At 56.2% G+C, this 20,178-nt stretch overlaps 1 protein-coding gene across 3 annotated transcripts in view; it reads right to left on the reverse strand.

Annotated features, from left to right (window-relative positions):
* Window positions 1-20,178, reverse strand: part of SCUBE1 (signal peptide, CUB domain and EGF like domain containing 1) — a 146,835-nt gene that overhangs the window by 76,076 nt on the left and 50,581 nt on the right. For all 3 annotated transcript variants that reach the window (XM_034948492.4, XM_034948491.3, XM_055105419.2), the window contains exon 4: window positions 17,408-17,542. In XM_034948492.4, the coding sequence (XP_034804383.2) occupies window positions 17,408-17,542 (135 nt within the window). The remainder of the gene's footprint in view (window positions 1-17,407; window positions 17,543-20,178) is intronic.

The following is a 20,178-nucleotide window of genomic DNA, read 5'->3' on the forward strand; positions in this document are numbered from 1 at the left end:
AACACCGAGGTGGGGCAGGTTGACTCGACAGCTCTGATTTGCGTCCCCATCCCAGCCCTTTCTAAGGCATGTGGTTTTAGAACTTGTTGTTGCCTAATTTATAAAGTGGGGAGACTAAAACCCTCTTTTTTTTTTTTTTTTGAGACAGAGTCTCACTCTGCCGCCCAGGCTGGAGTGCAGTGGTGTAATCAAATCACAGCTCACTGCAGCCTTGAACTCCAGGGCTCAAGCAATCCTCCTGCCTCAGCCTCTGGAGTAGCTGTGACTACAGGTGTGCGCTACCACACCTGACTAATTTTTGTATTTTTTGTAGAGATGAGGTTTCACCATGTTGCCCAGGCTGGTTTCGAACTCCTGGGCTCAAGTGATCCTCCCACCTCGGCCTCCCAAAGTGCTAGGATTACAGGTGTGAGCCACCACGCCCAGCTTAAAACTTTGTTTTGTAAGAGTGTTCAAGGGCAGTAACAGAGGTGATGGGCTCCAGCTCAGATCCCTCAGGCTGCAGGGGGTGCTCTGTAAGGCTGGCCCGCTCCCTCTCCCCTGCATGCTGGCTCCTCACCTGGAGCCCCTGCCCTGCCTCGTTTCTTCCCCGTTCCTCTCCCTTGATTCCTGAAATTTCCCAGGCTGGTCACTAGGTGTCACCACAATCAAGTTTTTCTGCCCCCACGGACCTGAGGTCTTGCACCAGAGAAGTCAAGAGTCAAGAGACTCACTCACCTCCTGAGCTTTACTCCCTCAAGGCCCGGGAGGCTGGAGGTGTCCTTCTTTCCTCCCTCAGGTTGCCAGGTTTAGCAAATAAAAATACAGGACGCCTCGTTCAATCTGAATTTCAGGTGGACAATCAATACTTTCTGAGTATAAGTATGTTCAAAAGTTGCATGGGTCATACTTATAATAAAAAAAATTACTTGTTTATCTGAAATCCCAGTTTAAATGGGCACTCTGTATTTTATCTGGCAACCCTGCCCTGCCCTCCACAGGGACCCTAAAGGAAGCCATGGCAGACGGACAGGCTGTCTAGTGCCACCCTTAGCTCCTACTGCCAGAGAGCTCAGGCAGGTGCCCGGGCCATGGCCTGCCATGAACAGGGAAAAGGTCTGTTTTTCCTTTCCAGCAGGTGACGAGATGGAGGGCGCCCAGGCATGGGGGCCAAGGTGGTAGCATCCCAAAAGTGTTCCCACAGCAGCCCTGGGAACCCGGAAGGAGACAGTGGTAAGAGCACTGTGGACACACAAACAGGAGGATCTGTAAGGCTGTGAGCAGCGCCCGCGAGCCCCAGCCAGTGACTCTCCACCACTATCCACCCACATGCCGCAGAAAGGAGCAGGGGCTGCAGAGCCACAGCCCGGGGCTGGAGTCCCGGCTGCGTCACAAGCAGTGGCGCTCACTTCCTCTCCCTCAGCTGTGCACGAGGGGCGGCAGCGGGTACTTCTCATGGCCCTTTGAGGACGAAAGGGGCTCATGGGCTCGGGGCACAGTAGGTACGTTCGGATCATCGGCAGGTACAGCCACTTTGGGGACATAAGCCAATTCCCGCCACCGACTCAAACTTAGTCTGCTGACTTGTCGCTGTACTCAACAGACAAACGTGTGGGCGATCTGTGATGTGCCCTGGGGGCACAGGAGTCAGGCGCTCTGTGATGCGGAGGCGAGGCTGGGCAGCGGGAGGGAAAGGTGTTCTGGAGCAGGAACAAGCTCACGCAGAGGCCTGGGGAGTGAGGCTGGGGGTCTCTGCGCTTCTGACAGACAAACTGGGGCTGGAGAGGCCTCGTGGAGAGAAGCCGGCAGACCTGCAAGCTGACCAGCTGTGGAAGGGAGCAAGGCGGGACAGCAGTGCAGGACCCAGCAAACCACGACGCGCTGGGCGTCCCTCTCCTGGGCGGCGGGCTGGGCACACTGCTCTGCACGAGGGGTGTGAAGGCACTTTGTGAACTGATGATGCACACGCTTCGGGCATGAGTCCCTCATGAGATGGTCTCATCTCCTCTACACTCCCATGCGGCATGTTTTCCTCTGCACCCTGCCCTGTGTGAGACGTGAGAAACACAAGGATGACTTAAACACATCCCTGCCCTTCTTGGGAGCTCATGGACTGGTCCTGCAGTAGAGGGCTGAACCATTTCAAACACATGAGTGCAAGTAAAGAGGAAGACGTGCACGCCTGCCTAAGAGTCAGCGACAGCTTCAGAGAGGAGGTGAAAGTGCGCTGGGTTTTGATGGATGACTAAGAGTTCTCCAGGAAGGGAGGGGAATGGGAAATGGCAGTAAAGGCAGAGGATGACACATACCAAGGTTGTAATCAGTAAAGGGCACGTGTGCCGTAACAGGGAGAACAACAGGCAGATGGGGAGGAACCAGGGGAGAGGAACTGGACTGTGGGAGGCCTTGGGAGGCAGGAAGGCAGCAGTGCCTGACAACAGAGGAACTCGGAGGGGGGCGGAGAAAGCGCCCCGGCTGCAGGATGCAGGAGGGAAGGGGGATGAGGCGGAGGTAGGGACACCAATTAGCAACCACAGCCTTCGAAGAAGGCAGGGCAACAGGGGTGAGGAAACTGGCTGGGTTTGGGAGGTGAGTAGAGCTCAGACGCGGGATCCGGTCACACTAGGATGTGGGAGCCACACAGGAGAAGGGTCAAGGCAGCACCCCAGCGCTGGTGCCCCACTGATGGGGGACGCGCTGGGAAGCACAGGTCTGGGAGGATGGGAAGATGCTGCATTTGGTTTTGGGCAGGTGGGAATTCTGTAGCTGGGGTCCCCGTCTAGGGGATAGTTGGTACTGGGGTCAGAGCTGGAGAAGTGGCCACCGCTGGTCAGCAAGGAGACTCAAGAAGCTTAGGGGAGAGCTAGGAGAGGGCTGAGGCCGAGGAGGAGCCAGGATCGGGGGCTGAGGAGGAAGGGAAGAAGTCCCATGGGACACACATGCTGAAAGAGTCTGGTGACATAATCAAGCAGCCACCAGGCCGGGAGACAAAACCCCACCTGGCTGGCCTCAGGCGGGTGACGAGGACCTGGGGGATGCTGCGGCCAGGGGTGGCCAGGCAGACGTCCCACCAGGAGATCGGCCTTGTGGCCACAGTCACAACCCAATTTCCCTAATGAGGCTAGGGAGGGCTCACACCCCTCCCTAATGACCCAGGATGACCTCGGCTGCTTCCCCACTCTGCCAACCAGGCATCTGCCCGGTGGTTTCCGAACCCACACTCCAGATCTGCATGACTTTCCATGCGTAGGGCCTGTGCCCACAAACCCCAGGTGGGAAGCCAGGCTGTGGGCTACGGTGTAGGGGGTGGGCACTGGTCTGGAGCCTAGGGGCCTGGGACAAGTTCCAGCTCTGCCACCAACATGCTAAGTGACCTCTGACAGGACACATGGCGTTTCCAGGGCCTCTGCTACTTCACTCTAGAACAGGCGTGCAGGCCAGCTTCCCTCCAGGGCAGCATGCTTTCGGTTCTCACGCACGTCAACTCCATGACCTCGCCTCAGCTTTTCCTGACTGCCTGCTCCCTACAGACCCCAGGCTGGACACTGGGGGGCCAGCGGGTCCTTGTGTCCAAGGGCATATCCTCACTTGGGGGAGAAAGGCCCGGGAGCAGAGACACGAGAGACAGGGCAGGGAGGCTGAGGGTGGGGCGCGAATGAGACAGAGGCAGGGATGCGTAGGTTCCACCTGGGGGATCAGGAGGTGTGCGGGGAAAAGGTGTAGAGGGTTCTCAGTGAGCGATGGTCAGTCAGGATGAGCGGGAGTTCCAGACAGAGGGAGCTGTGTGGGCGGAGGCCGGGATGAGAAGTTCACTATGGCTGGTTCATGACATGCCAAGCAAGGACAGGCTGCAGAGAACCACATTCCTCTCAGAAGCCATGGGAAGGTCTTGAGTGGGGAATGACAGAGCCAGAGGGTTGGGCGGAGCAGTGGTTCTGGCTGCTACCAGAAGGCTTGCGGGGCAGGGAGACCTGTGAGGCAGCTGCCGCACTAACTCAGGCAAAAGACGGCAGCGCAGCCCTAGGCAGAGGGCAGCATGGCGAGACAGGGGCTCCTTGTGTCACAGGGCATCTGGGCCGCACAGCACCCCTGCCCCTGACCCCCCATCCATTTGTTCATCGAGTGTCTTTGATCTTAGGAGGCGGTTGGGCCTGGGTGCAAATCTTGGCTTTGCTACTTCTTCACTACGGACAAGTCTCTTTGCTTTTCAGCCTCCATTTGCTCACCTGCAAAATGGGGTAGCTACATGACACAGACTGTTCTCAGGATCTGATGACTCGTGTCAGAGTCTATGCACTATGCTCAGCTATGATGCGTATGACAGCTTTGCACAGTTCTAGTGATCCGGACCGGGCTGTACATGAGGCGATGTCTTGTATATACGATCTCATTTTAATTCTCGTAAACAATTCTATCATAAAATATATGAATGTTTGCCCCAGGACTTGTGGCAGAGAAGGACGCCAGGGCTGGGCAAGCTACCTGTTGGCCTAGCCCTCTGGGTTGCAGCTCTCCCTGCCCTGCACCCACAACTCTGGGAGATTTGAAAGTTCTGCAGCTTAGGGGAAATTTACACCACTGATGTGAAGTCAGTACTGGGGGTGCCCCTGGCGCCGGCTCAAGGCCAGGCCAGGAGAGGGGCGTGAAGCTGGGCTTACCAGCCGAAAGAGTTGTTTATGGAGTGGGAGGCTCATAAAAAATAATGGGCTGGATTTATTGTCCCCACCTTGAGGGCCATTCCGGACCGCACAGGGCCAGGACAGGCCTCCTCCGGTAGCACCATAAATCTCTCCAGTAAGCAAGGGAGCTGTTTATTCTCCCGTCCACCTGGTCTGCAGCAGGCAAGGGAGCGAGGAGAACCTGCAACCCCACATGTCCTGCCTGGCGCCCTTGCCTGGCTGTTCTTCTCCAAGGAGTGGCTGAAGAAGGCAGGTGCTGAGGCTGGGATGGGATTCGGAGGCATGGCCACACCCTCTCTTTAAACAGGAAGTTCCTAGCCGTGCTGCCCCAGCACTCACAGTTGATGATGGAAAGCCCTGGAACAGGGCAGGGGATGTCTCTGGCCCTGCAGGAGCCATGCTAGGGCCCCTCAGGTCAAGGCCTGGCCCAGATCCTATAGGAATCCCATCCCAGGAGCCAATAGGAACCTGACAGCTAGGCACACTGATAGGATCCTATCAATATGTGGCTGAGGTGTCTCAGGAGGGCCCATGGGTCTCTGTCCATTGGCTTGTTTCTTTGAGTCTGCAAGTGGATGGTGCAGGGCAAAAAGAACTGCATTGGCCTCAGAATCCAGCCCCTGATCCTGAAGTCCTGCCCCCCAGTGCAGCTCAGGGAAGCTCAGTTTTCCCTCCCATGATGGGGACATTAGTACTTATCCAAAGCATGTCACAGGGTGGCTGTGAGCATCAGGCGACCCTGTATGGAAACCACAGCAAAGCTCCAGGAGGGTGGAGCTGGGCCTGTCGAGGACACCTGAGCTGCGGGAGGGTGGGGCTGGGCCTGTCGAGGACACTTGAGCTTCGGGAGGGTGGGGCTGGGCCTCCTGAGGACACCTGTGGGCTGAGAGAGGTTTGGGGGAAGGACAGTGTCCAGTCAGCCAGCAGGCCACAGACAAGCCAGAGTGGGAGAGGCAGAGTGGAAGACAGAGTCAAGAGGAAGCTCGAGGACCAGCCTGGAAGAGGCTCTTGGGAGGGCCCAGGACTAGAGTCTGGGGTGGGAAAGAGGCTAAGGGCAAGGGTTTCAGATACAGGCTGCCCCAGACGCTGCTGGGGAGAATCACTAGGTCTCTGCTCTGGCTCAACCCCAGGAAACCTGTACCCTAAAACTCTCAGGTAACCTTTGTCAAGGAGCCCCCAGCCAGTCCTGAGACAGCTGTGGACTTGGAACAGGGTGCTCAGGCCCCAGAGGCAGGGTGGGCTTGCTCTCTGGCAGTGCTTCTGACAGTGGCCGCCTTGGTGCATATGCTGTGCAGGGCCTCACCTCCAACCACTTAGGAGGCTGAGTGCCAGCAGGAAAGAAACCTTTATTTTTAAGCCCACCACAGAGTAAGCATGTGCTACGGTCTGCATGATTGTGTCCCCTCCAAAATGATGTTGAAACTGAACCCCTATTGCGGCAGCCCTCACCAGACAGTGAATCTGCCAGAGTCTTGATCTTGGACTTCCAAGCCTCCAGAACTGTGAAAAGTAAATTTCTATCTTTAGAAATTACCCAGTCTCAGCTCTTCTGTTATAGAAGCAGGAATGAAGTAGGAGGCAATCTTTTTTGCTGACTGATGGAGTGGGCAAGGGCATGCTCTCCTGGGCTCCCACAGCCCCTGTCCAGCTTCTGTCACAGCCCTCCACGCACGGTCTGGTCGGGACCTGCCTCAGGTTGGACCCTCCTACAGCCTGTGAGTTCCGAAAGGACCTGCCCTGGCACAAAAATGGGGTTTCCAAGTACTACCCATGGGGGTGGAATGCAGAGGCTTGGACATGTGGTCACTAAAGTGCAGTACAGACGGCAGAAGAATCCTGATGTCCCCAGTCGCCTAGGGAGATCTGAAACTCCGCAAGTGTCCCAAGCTCCTAACCCTCAATGAAGCCTTGAATACTGAGCTTTTCCTCACTCAAGCCAGTCAAGTCCCTGCAACTGATTACAGCCCAGGCTGGGCCAGGCCTGAGCCAGCCAGTCAGGAGGAGGAAGGTGGGCAGCGGCCCTCTGCACAAGGCTTTCCCGGACCACATGAATCTGATGCTGAGCAAGGCGCTGGGCAGGGTTCGGCACTGTCTGCCTCTTCCAAAGTAGAGACCGGTGGGCCCTGCCTTGAGCCCCAGGTCTCCCAGACCTCCAGCGTTCTGCGCTACGAAGAGAACAAGGCCCCACCTTGTCCAGAGCCACCGAAACTTAAATATTCCCCACCTATGTGACGCGGGTAACAGGCCTCGCTGAAGTGTAAACCCGGGACAGACAGAGGGCTCTGCCGAGAGTCAGCTCACCAAGTCTCTCACCGTCCCCTCACCCATCCCCCTGTCCCTTCCCCTCACCCATCCTCCTGTCCCTTCCCCTCACCCATCCTCCTGTCCCTTCCCCTCACCCATCCTGCTGTCCCTTCCCCTCACCCATCCTGCTGTCCCTTCCCCTCACCCATCCTCCTGTCCCTTCCCCTCACCCATCCTGCTGTCCCTTCCCCTCACCCATCCTCCTGTCCCTTCCCCTCACCCATCCTGCTGTCCCTTCCCCTCACCCATCCCCCTGTCCCTTCCCCTCACCCATCCTGCTGTCCCTTCCCCTCACCCATCCTCCTGTCCCTTCCCCTCACCCATCCTCCTGTCCCTTCCCCTCACCCATCCTGCTGTCCCTTCCCCTCACCCATCCTCCTGTCCCTTCCCCTCACCCATCCTCCTGTCCCTTCCCCTCACCCATCCTGCTGTCCCTTCCCCTCACCCATCCTCCTGTCCCTTCCCCTCACCCATCCTGCTGTCCCTCCCCCTCACCCATCCTCCTGTCCCTTCCCCTCACCCATCCTGCTGTCCCTTCCCCCTGCAGACATCCTCCTGCTACCTTCCCCCTGCTACGTCGTCACCTCCTCTCTCAGCCATGCTCCTGCCAACTTCCCCTATCAGCCCTCCTTCTGTCACCTTTCTTTCACACATCCCCACCACCTTCCTCCTCGGCCACCCTCCTGTCACCTCCCTCCTCGGCCACCCTCCTGTCATCTCCTCCTCAGCTACCCTGTCACCTCCCTCAGCCATCCTCCTGTCACCTCCCTCTTTGGCCACCCTCCTGTCACCTCCTCCTCAGTCACCCTGTCACCTCCCTTGGCCACCCTTCTGTCATCTCCTCAGCTATCCTGTCACCTCCCTCAGTCATCCTCCTGTCACCTCCCTTGGCCACCCTCCTGTCACCTCCCTCTTTGGCCACCCTCCTGTCACCTCCCTCAGTCACCCTCCTGTCACCTCCCTCCTCAGCCAACCTGTCACCTCCCCCTCAGCCAACCTCCTGTCACCTCCCCCTCAGCCACCCTCCTGTCACCTTCCCCTCAGCCACCCTCCTGTCACCTCCTCCTCAGCCACCCTCCTGTCACCTCCTCAGCCACCCTGTCACCTCCCCTGGCCATCCTCCTGTCGCCTCCCCCTCAGCCCTCCTGCCCTCTCCCCTTGCTGTCCCCGTATGGGTTCCAGACCCTGATGGCTTCCAGTGCTCTCTCTGGCCCCACTCCCTGCTTCACCTGTACAACTGAGGCAAGTGTGATCTTCCTAAAATGGGCTCATTCTCCTTCTCCTCATGGCTGACAGGGCACCCTTCACTGTCACGGCACAGTCCAAATTCCTGCTAGACAGGGTCCTGTCCCTCTGAGTTCCGCCAGCTTTGGGCCTGGCTTCAGGCTCCTGGGCCTATTGTCTCCCATAGGTAACCACGGCTGCTGGGACGAGGACTCCTCTGGCCAACCGGAACAAGCTGGAATCTTCGGTGTCAGAGGAACCCTGGCCATGGGGCAAGGACAGGCTGGCCTGAAGGAGGCACCCAGGCATCGGGAGCAGCTGGACGGTCAACAGGGTGAAGGGAGTTGAGAAGGGCACTGGGGACGGGAGAGGCAGTGGCCCCAGGGTCTCTGCTAGGTTGCAAGTGAATCAAAAGCACCCACACAGGAAAAGTGTCAGGCACAGGGCAGAGGCTCAAGCACCCTCCAGTGAGGCCCATGGTGTAGAGAAACAAACAGACACCAGGATGGACACAGGCACCCATCCCTCCAGGCGCTGTGGACCTGGGACAGCCACGGAATTGCTTGCAGTCAGATGGCGCAGGACGGTGGATGGCATCTGAGGACTCTTTCTGCTCCAGACATTATTCCAGGAAAGTGACGGGACTGGCCTGTGCCTCTCCCCAGGGTTTCTGGCTCCCTGTCTCCAGAGTCCTACTTGAAGTGGTTTTTTAAGGCCAGCTGCCTCCAATCCGTTGCTGTCCACCAAGATCTGGGCCCAGATGACGCTGCCAGCCCCTTGCCCTCTCTTTCTACCACAAACTCCTGCTGCTACCCAATCTCCCCCCTTAATCCTCCCAACAGCATCCTGCCTATGTCACTCTGGCCCCTCTGTCTGCTGACCACCCACCTTCTCTCCATCAGTTGGCCACCACCTCAGAAGCCACCTGCTCTTGCAGGCTTCTTTTTTTTTTTTTTCTTTTTTTTGAGATGGAGTTTTACTCTGTCACCCAGGCTCGGGTGCAATGGCACGATCTCAGCTCACTGCAACCTCCGCCTCCCGGGCTCAAGTAATTCTCCTGCCTCAGCTTCCCAAGTAGCTAGGATTACAGGAGTGTGCCACCATGCCTGGCTAATTTTTGTATTTTTTGTAGAGATGGGGTTTCTCCATGTTGGCCAGGCTGGTCTCAAACTCCTGACCTCAAGTGATCTGCCCACCTCGGCCTCCCAAAGTTCTGGGATTATAGGCGTGAGCCACCACACCCAGCCTCTTGTGGGCTTCTCCAACCCCTTTCCATATCCCACTGGCTCCAGCCCTGAGCTCAGCTTCCTCTGCCTCGAACAGCCCGCTAGCCAAGCCCCTGGCCCTGCTCCTCATCCAGCACGCCCTGCCCAGGCACATGTAGATTTGGGGACCACAGGTTGACCAGCATATTGGGCAGGAAGGTTCCTCTTCTCCTTAGAACCCAATTTCCACACTTGAAAAAAGAAGGGGGAATCCATGGGGGTGGTTGTGATTCCTTTAAACACTGACAGACAGCCGTGGGAGAGGGTCATGATTTGAACCCAGACCACTGGGTTCCAGTCCTGCCACTATTGGACACACTGTTTGCCTCTGTGAGCTTCTGACCCACATCCGCAACATGGGAGCGGCTAGTACTCGGCTCACAGGGTTCAAGGAATTGCAATGGATAATATTAGTATCCACCTGAGGGTTCAAGGGATTAAATGAAGCAGTATTAGGGTGACCCAATGTCTTGCTTTGCCTGGGACAGTCCCAGTTGATATCCACAGCCCTGGCATAATTAATAATAGTATCTCCTTTCATTCTCACAAGTGTACTGATTTGGATACTATTCAATTATAACTAAATGCGAATTATTGACTGCGGTGGTTGTGATGTGGATCCGTATGTCATAAACGGCGTGAAGCCACACTCACACACTGTACCAACGTCCGGCTACCGGTCTGGATGTTAAACTCTAGTGACGTAAGATGTCACCATTGGGGGAAATTGGGTAAAGGGCATCTGAGACCACTCTTCACTATTTTTTGCAGCTTCTTATGGATCTACAATTATTTCAAAATAAAAAATTCTAAAAAATCCTATTGTTTTGACTCTAGTTATCATTAGGTATTTGCCCTTGCAAACTTACAGATAAAATGAACGGATCCCCAAAATACTTCAAGCATGGGTTTTATAAGCAAAATAAGTTTAATTTAACCAGAGGTCATCCAGCAAATACTCAGAAATGAGTGGCAATGGCTCCCATGAGGCCGGCAGCTGCTCTAAAGTTCACGCACTCTTATCAGCAAGCCCGAGCCCGCAGGCTCTTACCTGGTCTGTGTATGGAAACACACGGCCATGGTCTTCAGAGCAAGACCCATGACAACACAGTGGTATGTAACAGTTAATAAGAGCAGTGTCGAAAGAAAAGCGTTTACTTTTAGGCCAGAGGTCTGGGGACATTCAGTGTGGGGATAAACATTAGCAACCATTTTCTGTCTCCGTAACTGAGTTCATAACAAGAATCCTAAACTGTAGGAAGAAAGAGGCCAAGCCGACTCAGGCTGTTCCCGTGAAGGGAGAAGGGAAGTGCGTGCCACACTGCAGAAAATTTCTACCACAAGATGTCTTTTGAACTCTAGGTGCTTAAAGAGGCATACTCGGTACCTGGAGCTGCAGGTGGTGCCAGCTATAAAGGCATCTCCGTTGAACCTCAGGCCCCGCCAGAGTCTCACCATACTTGGGCCGACAACTGAGAGGGGTCCCAGAACCTTCCCCATTGCTGCTGTCTTCACTATCAGGCAGTCAGGAGCCCAGGCTCTGGGGCCAGATTGGCAGACCTCCAATCCCCCAAAGCCACTGGCAACCCTGCAGTTCCCTAACCTCTCAGTGCCTCAAGTTTCTTGATCTGGAAAATGGGGCACTGTAAGGACGCAATGAATGGAAATGCATGGAAAGTGCCTGGTAGCAGGGCCTGGCACACGCAAGCATGCATTGGATGCAGCTCTTGCAATCATCATCATCATCATCATCATCATCATCATCATCATCACATTACACACAAAGGGACTGATTCCTGATGCCAAGCTTTCCTACTGCTGGCCCCCACCTCTGACTCTGGCTGTAGGACAACATCACTCTTGATGCCAAGTCTTGAGCTTTGTGAACAGTGGGCTCGAGTCCCACGAGGAATGCCTGCGGAGGGAGGGCAATGCGGTTTCCTACACGTATTTATGCATGTGTTTAAACAAACTCCGAACTTTAACCGGAAGGTGAAACGCACTTGGGTAAACTCATGCAGTCCTTGCAGGGAGAACCTCAGGCTGCCCCACGGCCTGTTCCAGTGCATAAAACCCCAGCAGAGCAGCTGCACAGCAGGCTTTCTGTGCACGTGGCCTCATTTCTCCCAAATGGGGGCCCTCATCAACAGAGGACCCCTATTGTCTGGCCCCCTGCCCGGCCCAACCACATGGTCCACCAGCCCACACTGACCAATATCTAACAGCACGACCCGAGGGCGCTGTGAGCTGAGTGCTGTCCCGACGCTCCTCAGTGTCCACGCTGAACTGCTCACCACCCTGCCTTGTTCCCAGACCCATCCTGCCTCTGCCCACGCCCACCTTCCTCTCTCTCTTCCTTCCTCCCTCTGTCCTTTCCAAAGGCCCAAGTTGGCAGTGGGACTCAGAGATGTGGGGAACATAGTCCCTGCCCACAGGGAGCTCCCAAGCTGCAGGGACACGAGCACCATGAGGCAGAAAACCACTTTCTGGAGCTTGCCGCCAGCAACAATAGGGGGCGGGGGACAGAGGTGGCCACTGGGGCACAGAAGAGGCAGAGCCCAACAGTTTTCCCTGAGGGCTCAGCTCAGAATGGGCTGTCCGGTGGGTGGGATACTCTCACGGGGGACTAGGTGTGGGAGCTGTCAGTAGACAGGGCGGGGTGAGGAGCAGGGCCCTGGTGCTCCGTCTGTGCTGTGACTCCTGATTACCTGTGCCCAGCAGGGACACCTCTGCAGGTGTACTCAAACCTCTGCAGGAAGGATGGGTGGTTGGGCACCCTGGAGGGCTGCCCCGAGGCCAAATAGGTGCGGGAGCTCAGCCGATGAATGAGGGACAATGGCCATCTTGTTGGGCCCCAGGTTTTGGCATGTACTACCTTGTGCACAGATGAACCTGGGTGCAAGGACCACCAGCTCGCTAGTTTCTCGAGGACAAAGCTGGCCTCTTGATCCTCTCCCTCCCCTCTCCCTCTGCTGAATGAACAGGCTCCCGTGCAGCACCTGGCACGTGTCAGCAGAGCCTCGTTCCAAGAGCTCCCAGGTCCTGACTCTGCGGCCGGCTTGTTGTGGGGCCCTGGGCCAGGCCCTGCCCTCTCAGGGCCTCATTTCCTCATCTGTCACAAATCACATGAATAAGTGCCCGTGTTTATTGAAACTGTCTTTTCAATACCTTTTTAACCCTACGAAGCAGGTATTATGACTATCTCCATTTTACAGATGAGGCACAGAGAAGTTAAGTGACTTGCTCAAGGTCATGAGATGGTCCATGGTAGAGCTGGGGTTCCAGCCTAGGCCGCTGGGCCTGAAGCCCCGCTGTGAGCCTGTGCTGTCTCCTACAATGATGGAGACAATGCGACGTTTCCTCTCACTCTGGTGCCTTCCACCAAGGCTGAGGCCAGCCCACAGGTGGCGTCTGATGAGGCTTCAGAGCAGAGCCCTGCAGGACAGCCTCCTGCACGGAGGGCCAGGGGCATCTCAAACCCAAAGCTGCTGGCAGCCAGTGCGGCCCAGTGTTAGTGCTGGACCCTCGGAATAGCAACATTTCACCAGGTGGAGGAGGAGACCATGTCACGGACGTCTCTGCTGCTCAGATGAGAAGACCAAAGCCATAGAATCCCCAGAGCGTTTCCCCTCAGCTCATGACTGTACAGGAACTCTTAGGACCCCTACTTAGCACGTGATCCCCTGTCCAGGCTGAAAGCTTCCCAGTGGACCATGCCTCGGATCCTAGGGGCTAGCAGAGCACCCGGCACATGAATAAATGAATGAATGAATGAATGAGCAGGTAAATACAAGTGACCTGCATTCACGTAGCTAGTAAGACTGACGCCTTCCAGAACCCTTTCTACTCCCGGATCGATTCTGGTCAGAATTCTACATTGAGAGAAAAGGAGACAGTTCCTCCAGGAGGCCACATCTTCCTGTGGCATCAATCCATCAGAAGTTACAGACAAGAAGAGCAGTGTGGGAGAGGGAGAGAGCCTGAAGGTGCTGCCTTCTAGATACACCAGGCACAAGGGTGTGATGGGGGGCAGCGGGCAGGCCCCTGGGGCTGTGGCCGGAGGAGGGATTGTCAGTACTTATTGGGCTAGGGCTGAGTGGGAGGTAGGGGGTGCTATCATGGGGCCAGAAGCAGTGCTCGGAAGTGCTGAGTGGAGGGAAACTGGCCAGATTCCAACATCTCGGATTCCCTCCTGCCCAGTGTGGGCACAGAGGAGGAGCCTGTGTGTGTCCCCCAAATCAAGCCTGTGTTCTAAAGACCTGAAGAAGCTGCCTGCATCAGTCACTACTCCTAGGACAGGTGCTGCCCTTGATTGACCAGAGCATTTTTCCGCGAATGGGGAAAATTCGACAGCTAGGCCCTTTTTACAGCTGAAAAGGCCCAAAGAGGCAAGAGTAACTGTGCAGAGGCCACATGGAGAGCTGGAGCTGAGAACCTAATCCTCCCAAGCCTAGCCAGGGTCGCAGCCATGCCTTGGCCCAGGGTGTGCTCTGGCGCCTAGGAAGCGGGGCCACTCAGACGGGCTGAGCCCTGTGTTTCTCAGCCAGGAGTCTGGACCGACCTGGGCCAACCCCTCTCACGCATCTGGTTCCATCTAATCAAAACCAGCCTGTGTGCTTTTCTCCCTGTTCAGGGGTAGGCTCCAAAGAGCTGGACAGGCATGAGGAAGAGTCAGGTGATAGGGGGAATCTAATTTGCCAAATGGCTCTGTCTCCTTCAGCCCTCCCAGGAGCTATGGGAATCAGAGGTCACTTGTGTGCAAAACAAGCTCAGTTTTAGCTCCTCTGACACGCTCTAATTTTGAGCTATAACAATCATGATTGCAGTTGACACTAATGGTGGGCAATTGTCACAAGAGACTGAGGCTCAGAGAGGTAGACAACCTACCCAGTCCCCAGGTCCCTGTCTCCCCAATGGGCATTAATGGGCCGCTGGCCACTGTGCTGTGTGCTTGCTCTGCCCTCTTCAGGACTTCCACACAGCCGTGGAAACCCACTGGAATGCTTCACCTTGTCGTTCGAGAGCAATCTGATAAGTTATCTGTTGTTTTTTGGACTGATTTCATTGCCCAGATTAAAAAATCAGGAGAGGCCACACAAAAATCTTAAGGAGAGAAGGTACTTCTTTAACCAACACGCTGGTTAATGCAGATTGGGACTGAGGCCCCCAAATCCATATTCTGGTTAAACCTGGATTCCTGGCTTCCTGAAAAATCAGGATCTGGCCACCTGGGGCATCTGGGTGGAGTGAGCCATGTGTGCCCAGGGTCCCACCCAACACCAGCCACTGCACAATTTATGAGATGCCAGCCCCTGGAAGTATTGGCGTTCCCCCAGATGGCCTCCCCTCTCCCCTAAGCATCACTTCCTACCTCTGCTCAACCAGCTTCCCCACAGCTGCCCTCCGCCCAAAATCCAAACTCTTGCCACAGCCCACCAGGCCCCGTGTTGTCCAGCCCCCACCTCCCCGCCTTGGGCTCCTCCCACTTTGCACACTCTGCTCCTTCATCCCACCCTTTGTTCTGCTTTTCATGTGCCCATTCCCACCCCAGGGCCTTTGCATGCGCCCAGCCTGGCACATTCCCCACAAGCTTCCCACCTGGCTTTCTCATCAGCTCCAGCACTGTCTGCCGCATCACCCGTTTCTTTCCTCTCACACCGCATCACCTCCCAAGGAGCGGGCCCCATAGCTAGCGTGCCTGGCTCAGATCCTGGCTCTGCCTCTTCCCTAACTTCGCTGGGCTTCGCCTTCCTCAGCGTCACAACCCAGCCTCGCCGGGCAGTGGCAAAGGTGGAGTGAGCTTGTCTTTGGGCAGTGCTCAGGCCCGTGCCTGGCTCAGAGTAAGCGTGTGGCCCCAGCAGCCCCTGCTGTCGCTGCTCCCATGTCATCCCCTCCCCAACCCCAGTCCTGTGGGAGACGCTAAGGTTTGTAACCTCCTCAGCACAGCAGATGCTTACAGGCCAAACCTGTAACAAACAGGCTGTGGCTGCGGGTGTGATCTGCCCGCAGCACACCCTTCTTTCATCCAGGGGCCTCAGCTCCACCTGGAGTCCTGCTGGGGAGAAAGCCGGGCTTCAAAGGAACAGAGCACACACAGCCTGGCTGAAAAGGAGGCTCACACCACCCTGGCCTGGGACTTTACAGCCTGCTCAGAGCAGTCACTCTGTGAACTCCCCTCCCTGGATGAAAGCAGAAACCCCTCCCCGCACTTGCTCACTCTGTCCCCATCAATCTGCTTCTTATACAACCTGTTGGGCTCAGAGTCCTGGTTTATAGGGTTTGCCTCCATCGTGGGCAGCTTGGCCCCACAGCCCACAACTGGGAGGTCTTACAAGGCGCAAAACAAACTCCTGATGCCCGGGAGCCACCTGGGTGGAGTGTGGACAATGTGACAGCAGCAAGTGCCAGGAGCCACGGAGCTCGGGCTTTCTGTTCTTCTGGGGACACCACAGAGCCATGATTAGCAGGCCGGTCCTGCCTTTGAGGCAACAAACACTAAGAATTCTAAGGAGCCTGTTCGAGTATTTCCACTTTATTATCCTGAGTACTTTTTAAATGTTTTTGCTTTCACTTTCTCAGGAACTGTTTTCTAATGAAACTCATGCCTGGGCTGGCAGAGTCGCACCTCACAGCCTCCTGCCTGCTCACGGGAGGCTGGAACCTCATCCCACGGTCCTGCTCCATCTCTGAACGCCCTGCCGGGTAACACCACATCCCCATTTTGCAGGCGAGGAATCTGGGGAGCAGTCAGTAGAGCCGCCCATGGGAAGGCTTCCAGTGTGGGAGAGGAGGAGCTGGATTCACACAGGGTCCGGCTGGCCTGGAGCCCAGTGCGTGCCCTTTGGTTCCCCATCTCTCAGCATGAGCCCCTCTCTGAGCCTTCTGCAGGTGCTGTGTACCAGAGAGGGGCGACCTTCCGAGGAACGCCCTCTATGCCCGCAAGCCTCCAGCGCCTCCTCCTTGTTAAGGGTCAGCAATGGGGGCGTGCCTGAACTGGGGCAGTTCTGGCCTTCTTCCTTACATTTATTCCCTTGACAGCTCACGACAGCCAGGCCCTGGGAACCTTGGCTCCTGCCCTGCCCTCACAGCACACTCTGCTTTGGCACACAGCCCTGCCTCGGATGCCTGCCCTTGCATTATCTTAAGCAAGAGATGTGCCTCCGCAAATGCTGTTCTCTGCCTGGAAGCCCCTCTCCTCCAAGCACATGTGTCCTGGCTCTCTCCTCCAAGCCTCTCCTCCAAGCACATGTGTCCTGGCTTTCTGGACAGCTCTGCCGCCACCTCACAGCTCTGCTGCCCTGAGCCCAAACTCCAGGATCTGACCACTGATGCCGTAACACCAAGTTCCTTTGCCTGCTGGGCTTGGCTGGTGGCCAGGCTCCACTTCAGCCTGGGTCTGCCACCTAGTGCTCCAGCTGGTGGGGTGTCTTCCTGGGGCCCTCTGCACCTCCCCAGGCTGGCCTGCCACACTGCCTGGCCTCCAAACAGCAGGCGCCCGACCACAAGGACCCTCTCCTGGCGGGAAACCCAATGAACATGCAGCAGGGAGTCGCTGGTGCTGCCAGGCTCATGAAGACAGAGAAGTTGGCACACAGCCTGGGTAGCCTCAAGCCCCCTTCGGAGAAGGAGCCCATGGAGAATGGGGCCCCACTCTTCCTGGCCACAGCCAGCCCCCAACTCAGAAAGGAAAACAGCTCCTCTGGTCACATGTGCCACTTGTGGCCCCACATATAAACACGAGAAACACCCGCAGCCCTGGTGTAGCAGGTAGAGGGAAGGAACTGGAAGGAGGCCCATGCAGAACCAATACCAGACGTGCAAAACAGTCATTCAGACTACCACCAAAATTCCCTGCCTTGACCTTGAGGGCCCCAGAATTGAGATGTGGAGAAGGGGACTCTGGGGGCTGCCCATCCTGGCGGGGGGACATGCCTGGTCAGCATAGGCTGTACTCACCATTGGAGCGGTGGATGCAGGTATGCTGGTTGTCACTAAGGAAGAAGCCACTGTGGCACTGACACTCGTAGCTGCCCATGGCATTGACGCAGATCTGCTGGCAGCCACCATTATTGTCCTGACACTCGTCCACATCTGTGAGAAGAGGAAGAGAAGGGGACCAGAGATCACACCTAAGTTGGAAGCAGGGCACGAGGGGCTGGCGGGACAGGGATGCAGTGAATTTCCTCACATGGCCCTGAAGGGAGGGACTCCAGAGAGGGCCTCCCTGGTGCTGTGTGATGGTGATACTGTACAGTGGGCCTCCACGGCCCTGCACCATGGTGGCACTCTACAGTGGGCCTCCATTGTGCTGTGCCATAGTGGTACAGTGGGCCTCCATTGCTCTGTGCTATAGTGGTATGGAGGGTCTCCATCGCGCTGTGCTACAGTGGTACAGTGGTACAGTGGGTCTCCATTGTGCTGTGCTACAGTGGTACAGTGGGCCCCCATCACGCTGTGCTATAGTGGTACAGTGGGCCCCCACTGCACTGCGCTACAGTGGCACAGTGGGCCTCCATTGCGCTGTGCTACAGTGGTACGGTGGGCCTCCATTGTGCTGTGCTATACTGGCATGGTGGGGCCCCATCGCGCTGCGCTACAGTGGTACGGTGGGCCTCCATCGTGCTGTGCTATACTGGTACAGCGGGACTCCATGGTGATGCTGCACAGTGGTACTCCCGAGAGCAAGTCCTGGAAAGAGTCCAGTGGCTATGATGCTAGCTCACTCCAACTCAACAGTGCTGTCTGAGTGCCCAGCACTGTTCTAAGCATCTCACCTGTATTAATTCCTTTAATTCTCACAGCAACCCTGTAAGTCAGATCCAGGTACCAGTCCATTTTATAGATGAGGAAACTTAGGTGCGGAGGGGCAAAGTCACTTGTCTAAAGTCCTACGTATGGTAAGTGGCAGAGGCAGGATTCAAACCCGGTGGTTTGACCCTGAAACCTCAGCTCTCAGTGACGTCGCCAGACCCCCCACTCTAGGAAGACACAGCAGCCTGCAGCAGCTGTCCCCAACACATGGAGCTTTGCCAGCTGCAACCCCACGAGCCCCGTCTCTTGACTCAGCTCAGGTTTACCATCAGCAGCACAACACGATAACTGGCTGGAGCACAGCGCAGTGCCCCAAGGCTCTGTGCCCTGCAACTGATTTCAAAAATCCCGAGAATGAGGAGGTTTTTATTAAGAAAAGGCCCTGACCTCCGGCTGCCAAGACGGCTGCGGAGGGCTGCCAAGTGGTCTTTCCCACTCTCGGGGAGAGGCAGACCTCAGGGCCGACACTCATTTCTGACCAGAGGCCGCTGGCACAAAGGGCGCTATTGGCTGAAAAGAGTCTTTATGGAGTTCTGGTCTTGAGCACAACAGCGTGTTTCAATTACCAGAGTCATAACCCCCTGCTCTGTCAGTTTGTTTAATGAAAGAAGGGCTTCTTAAACCTTAATGTTCCATGTCTGTATTGTCATTTTAATAGGCAAATATATAAAACCACAAAGGCGGCGTGAGCTACTGGCTGCTTCTAGCCAATCCCCGGTCCCTAACACACACACACACACACACACACACACTCTTCGGTGTTGAGCTTTTGATACACTTCTTTTTAACATAGACATCTTTTACTATTGGAACCAAAAGTATGTGAAAAGGTAAAGAGTTGGTGACCTGCACTGAACTGGGAGAGGACTCAGCTGTGGAGCGATTTGAGCCGGGTCCTATTTAGACTCATGGACGACAGACCACTTTACCACCTAAGACACCAGCGGCTGCCTTTGAGGCCGACAGCGAGGCCATTATTCTTTGGCAAGCTCAAATGTCAGCCGTGTGGGCAGTGAGAGGAGGCAGGCAGAGCTCTGGACTCTACAAGCCGCCAGCGGTTACAGCTAAAATGGTAGAAGCGGCCCTCGCTGAGAGGAGCCAGGTGATCGCACCATTCTGACTGGGGAAGCCTGGGGAGGAGGGAGAGGGACTATCCTCAGCACCTTTCTCCATTCAACAAAGCCTTGCTTAGGACCCCCTAGGGGCCCAGTGCCCATGCCACCTTTGCTGGGGGCAGCCCCTAGGGGTGGCGAGTGGTCGCCTCCCTCCCCTCCAAGCCTCAGCCATGTCTGCCCCTGGGGTCTGTCTCCAGCCTGCACTGGACCATGAAAAGCACCAAGCCAGGCCCCGTGTCCTACTCATCCTGCTAACAACACAAAGCAAACATCTGTGAGTGTTTATTATCTGTCAGGCGCAGGCCCACGCGATCCTCACAGCTACCTGTGTGACAGGTCATGTTATTGACCCCATTTTACAGATGAGGACCCGGAGGCTCCGGGAGCTGGAGTAGCTTGAGTAGAGTGACACAGCACACCAGAGTGAAGGCGGGACCCAGCCCTGCGGTCTGGCTGCAGAACACGCGCCTTTGGCCCCAGGCTAAGCTGGCTGCGTCAGTGCGTGTGCTCAGACCAATGCTACGAAGAGCCGGCTGCTCCTCACACGAGCTGGAGTCCAGTGTCAACTTGAGCACATGCACGTCAGCCCCAGATGCAGCTTGCCGTGAGGAGCATCGGGAAGGACCCAGCATTCCTGGGGTTAGTCCCATCTCTGGGCCTATAAGACCCTGTAGAGAACTGTGCTGGCATACACTTAACAATGGGACCTGGACATGGGCAGCTGTCCCTGGGACTCAGTTCGGACCCCTCTCATGTCACGGTCGTTACCTTCCTTCTCATGGTTCTCAGATTCCTTGCTCT

Source organism: Pan paniscus, chromosome 23 (assembly GCF_029289425.2).
Source record: "Pan paniscus chromosome 23, NHGRI_mPanPan1-v2.0_pri, whole genome shotgun sequence".
Classification (NCBI taxonomy): Eukaryota; Metazoa; Chordata; class Mammalia; order Primates; family Hominidae; genus Pan; species Pan paniscus.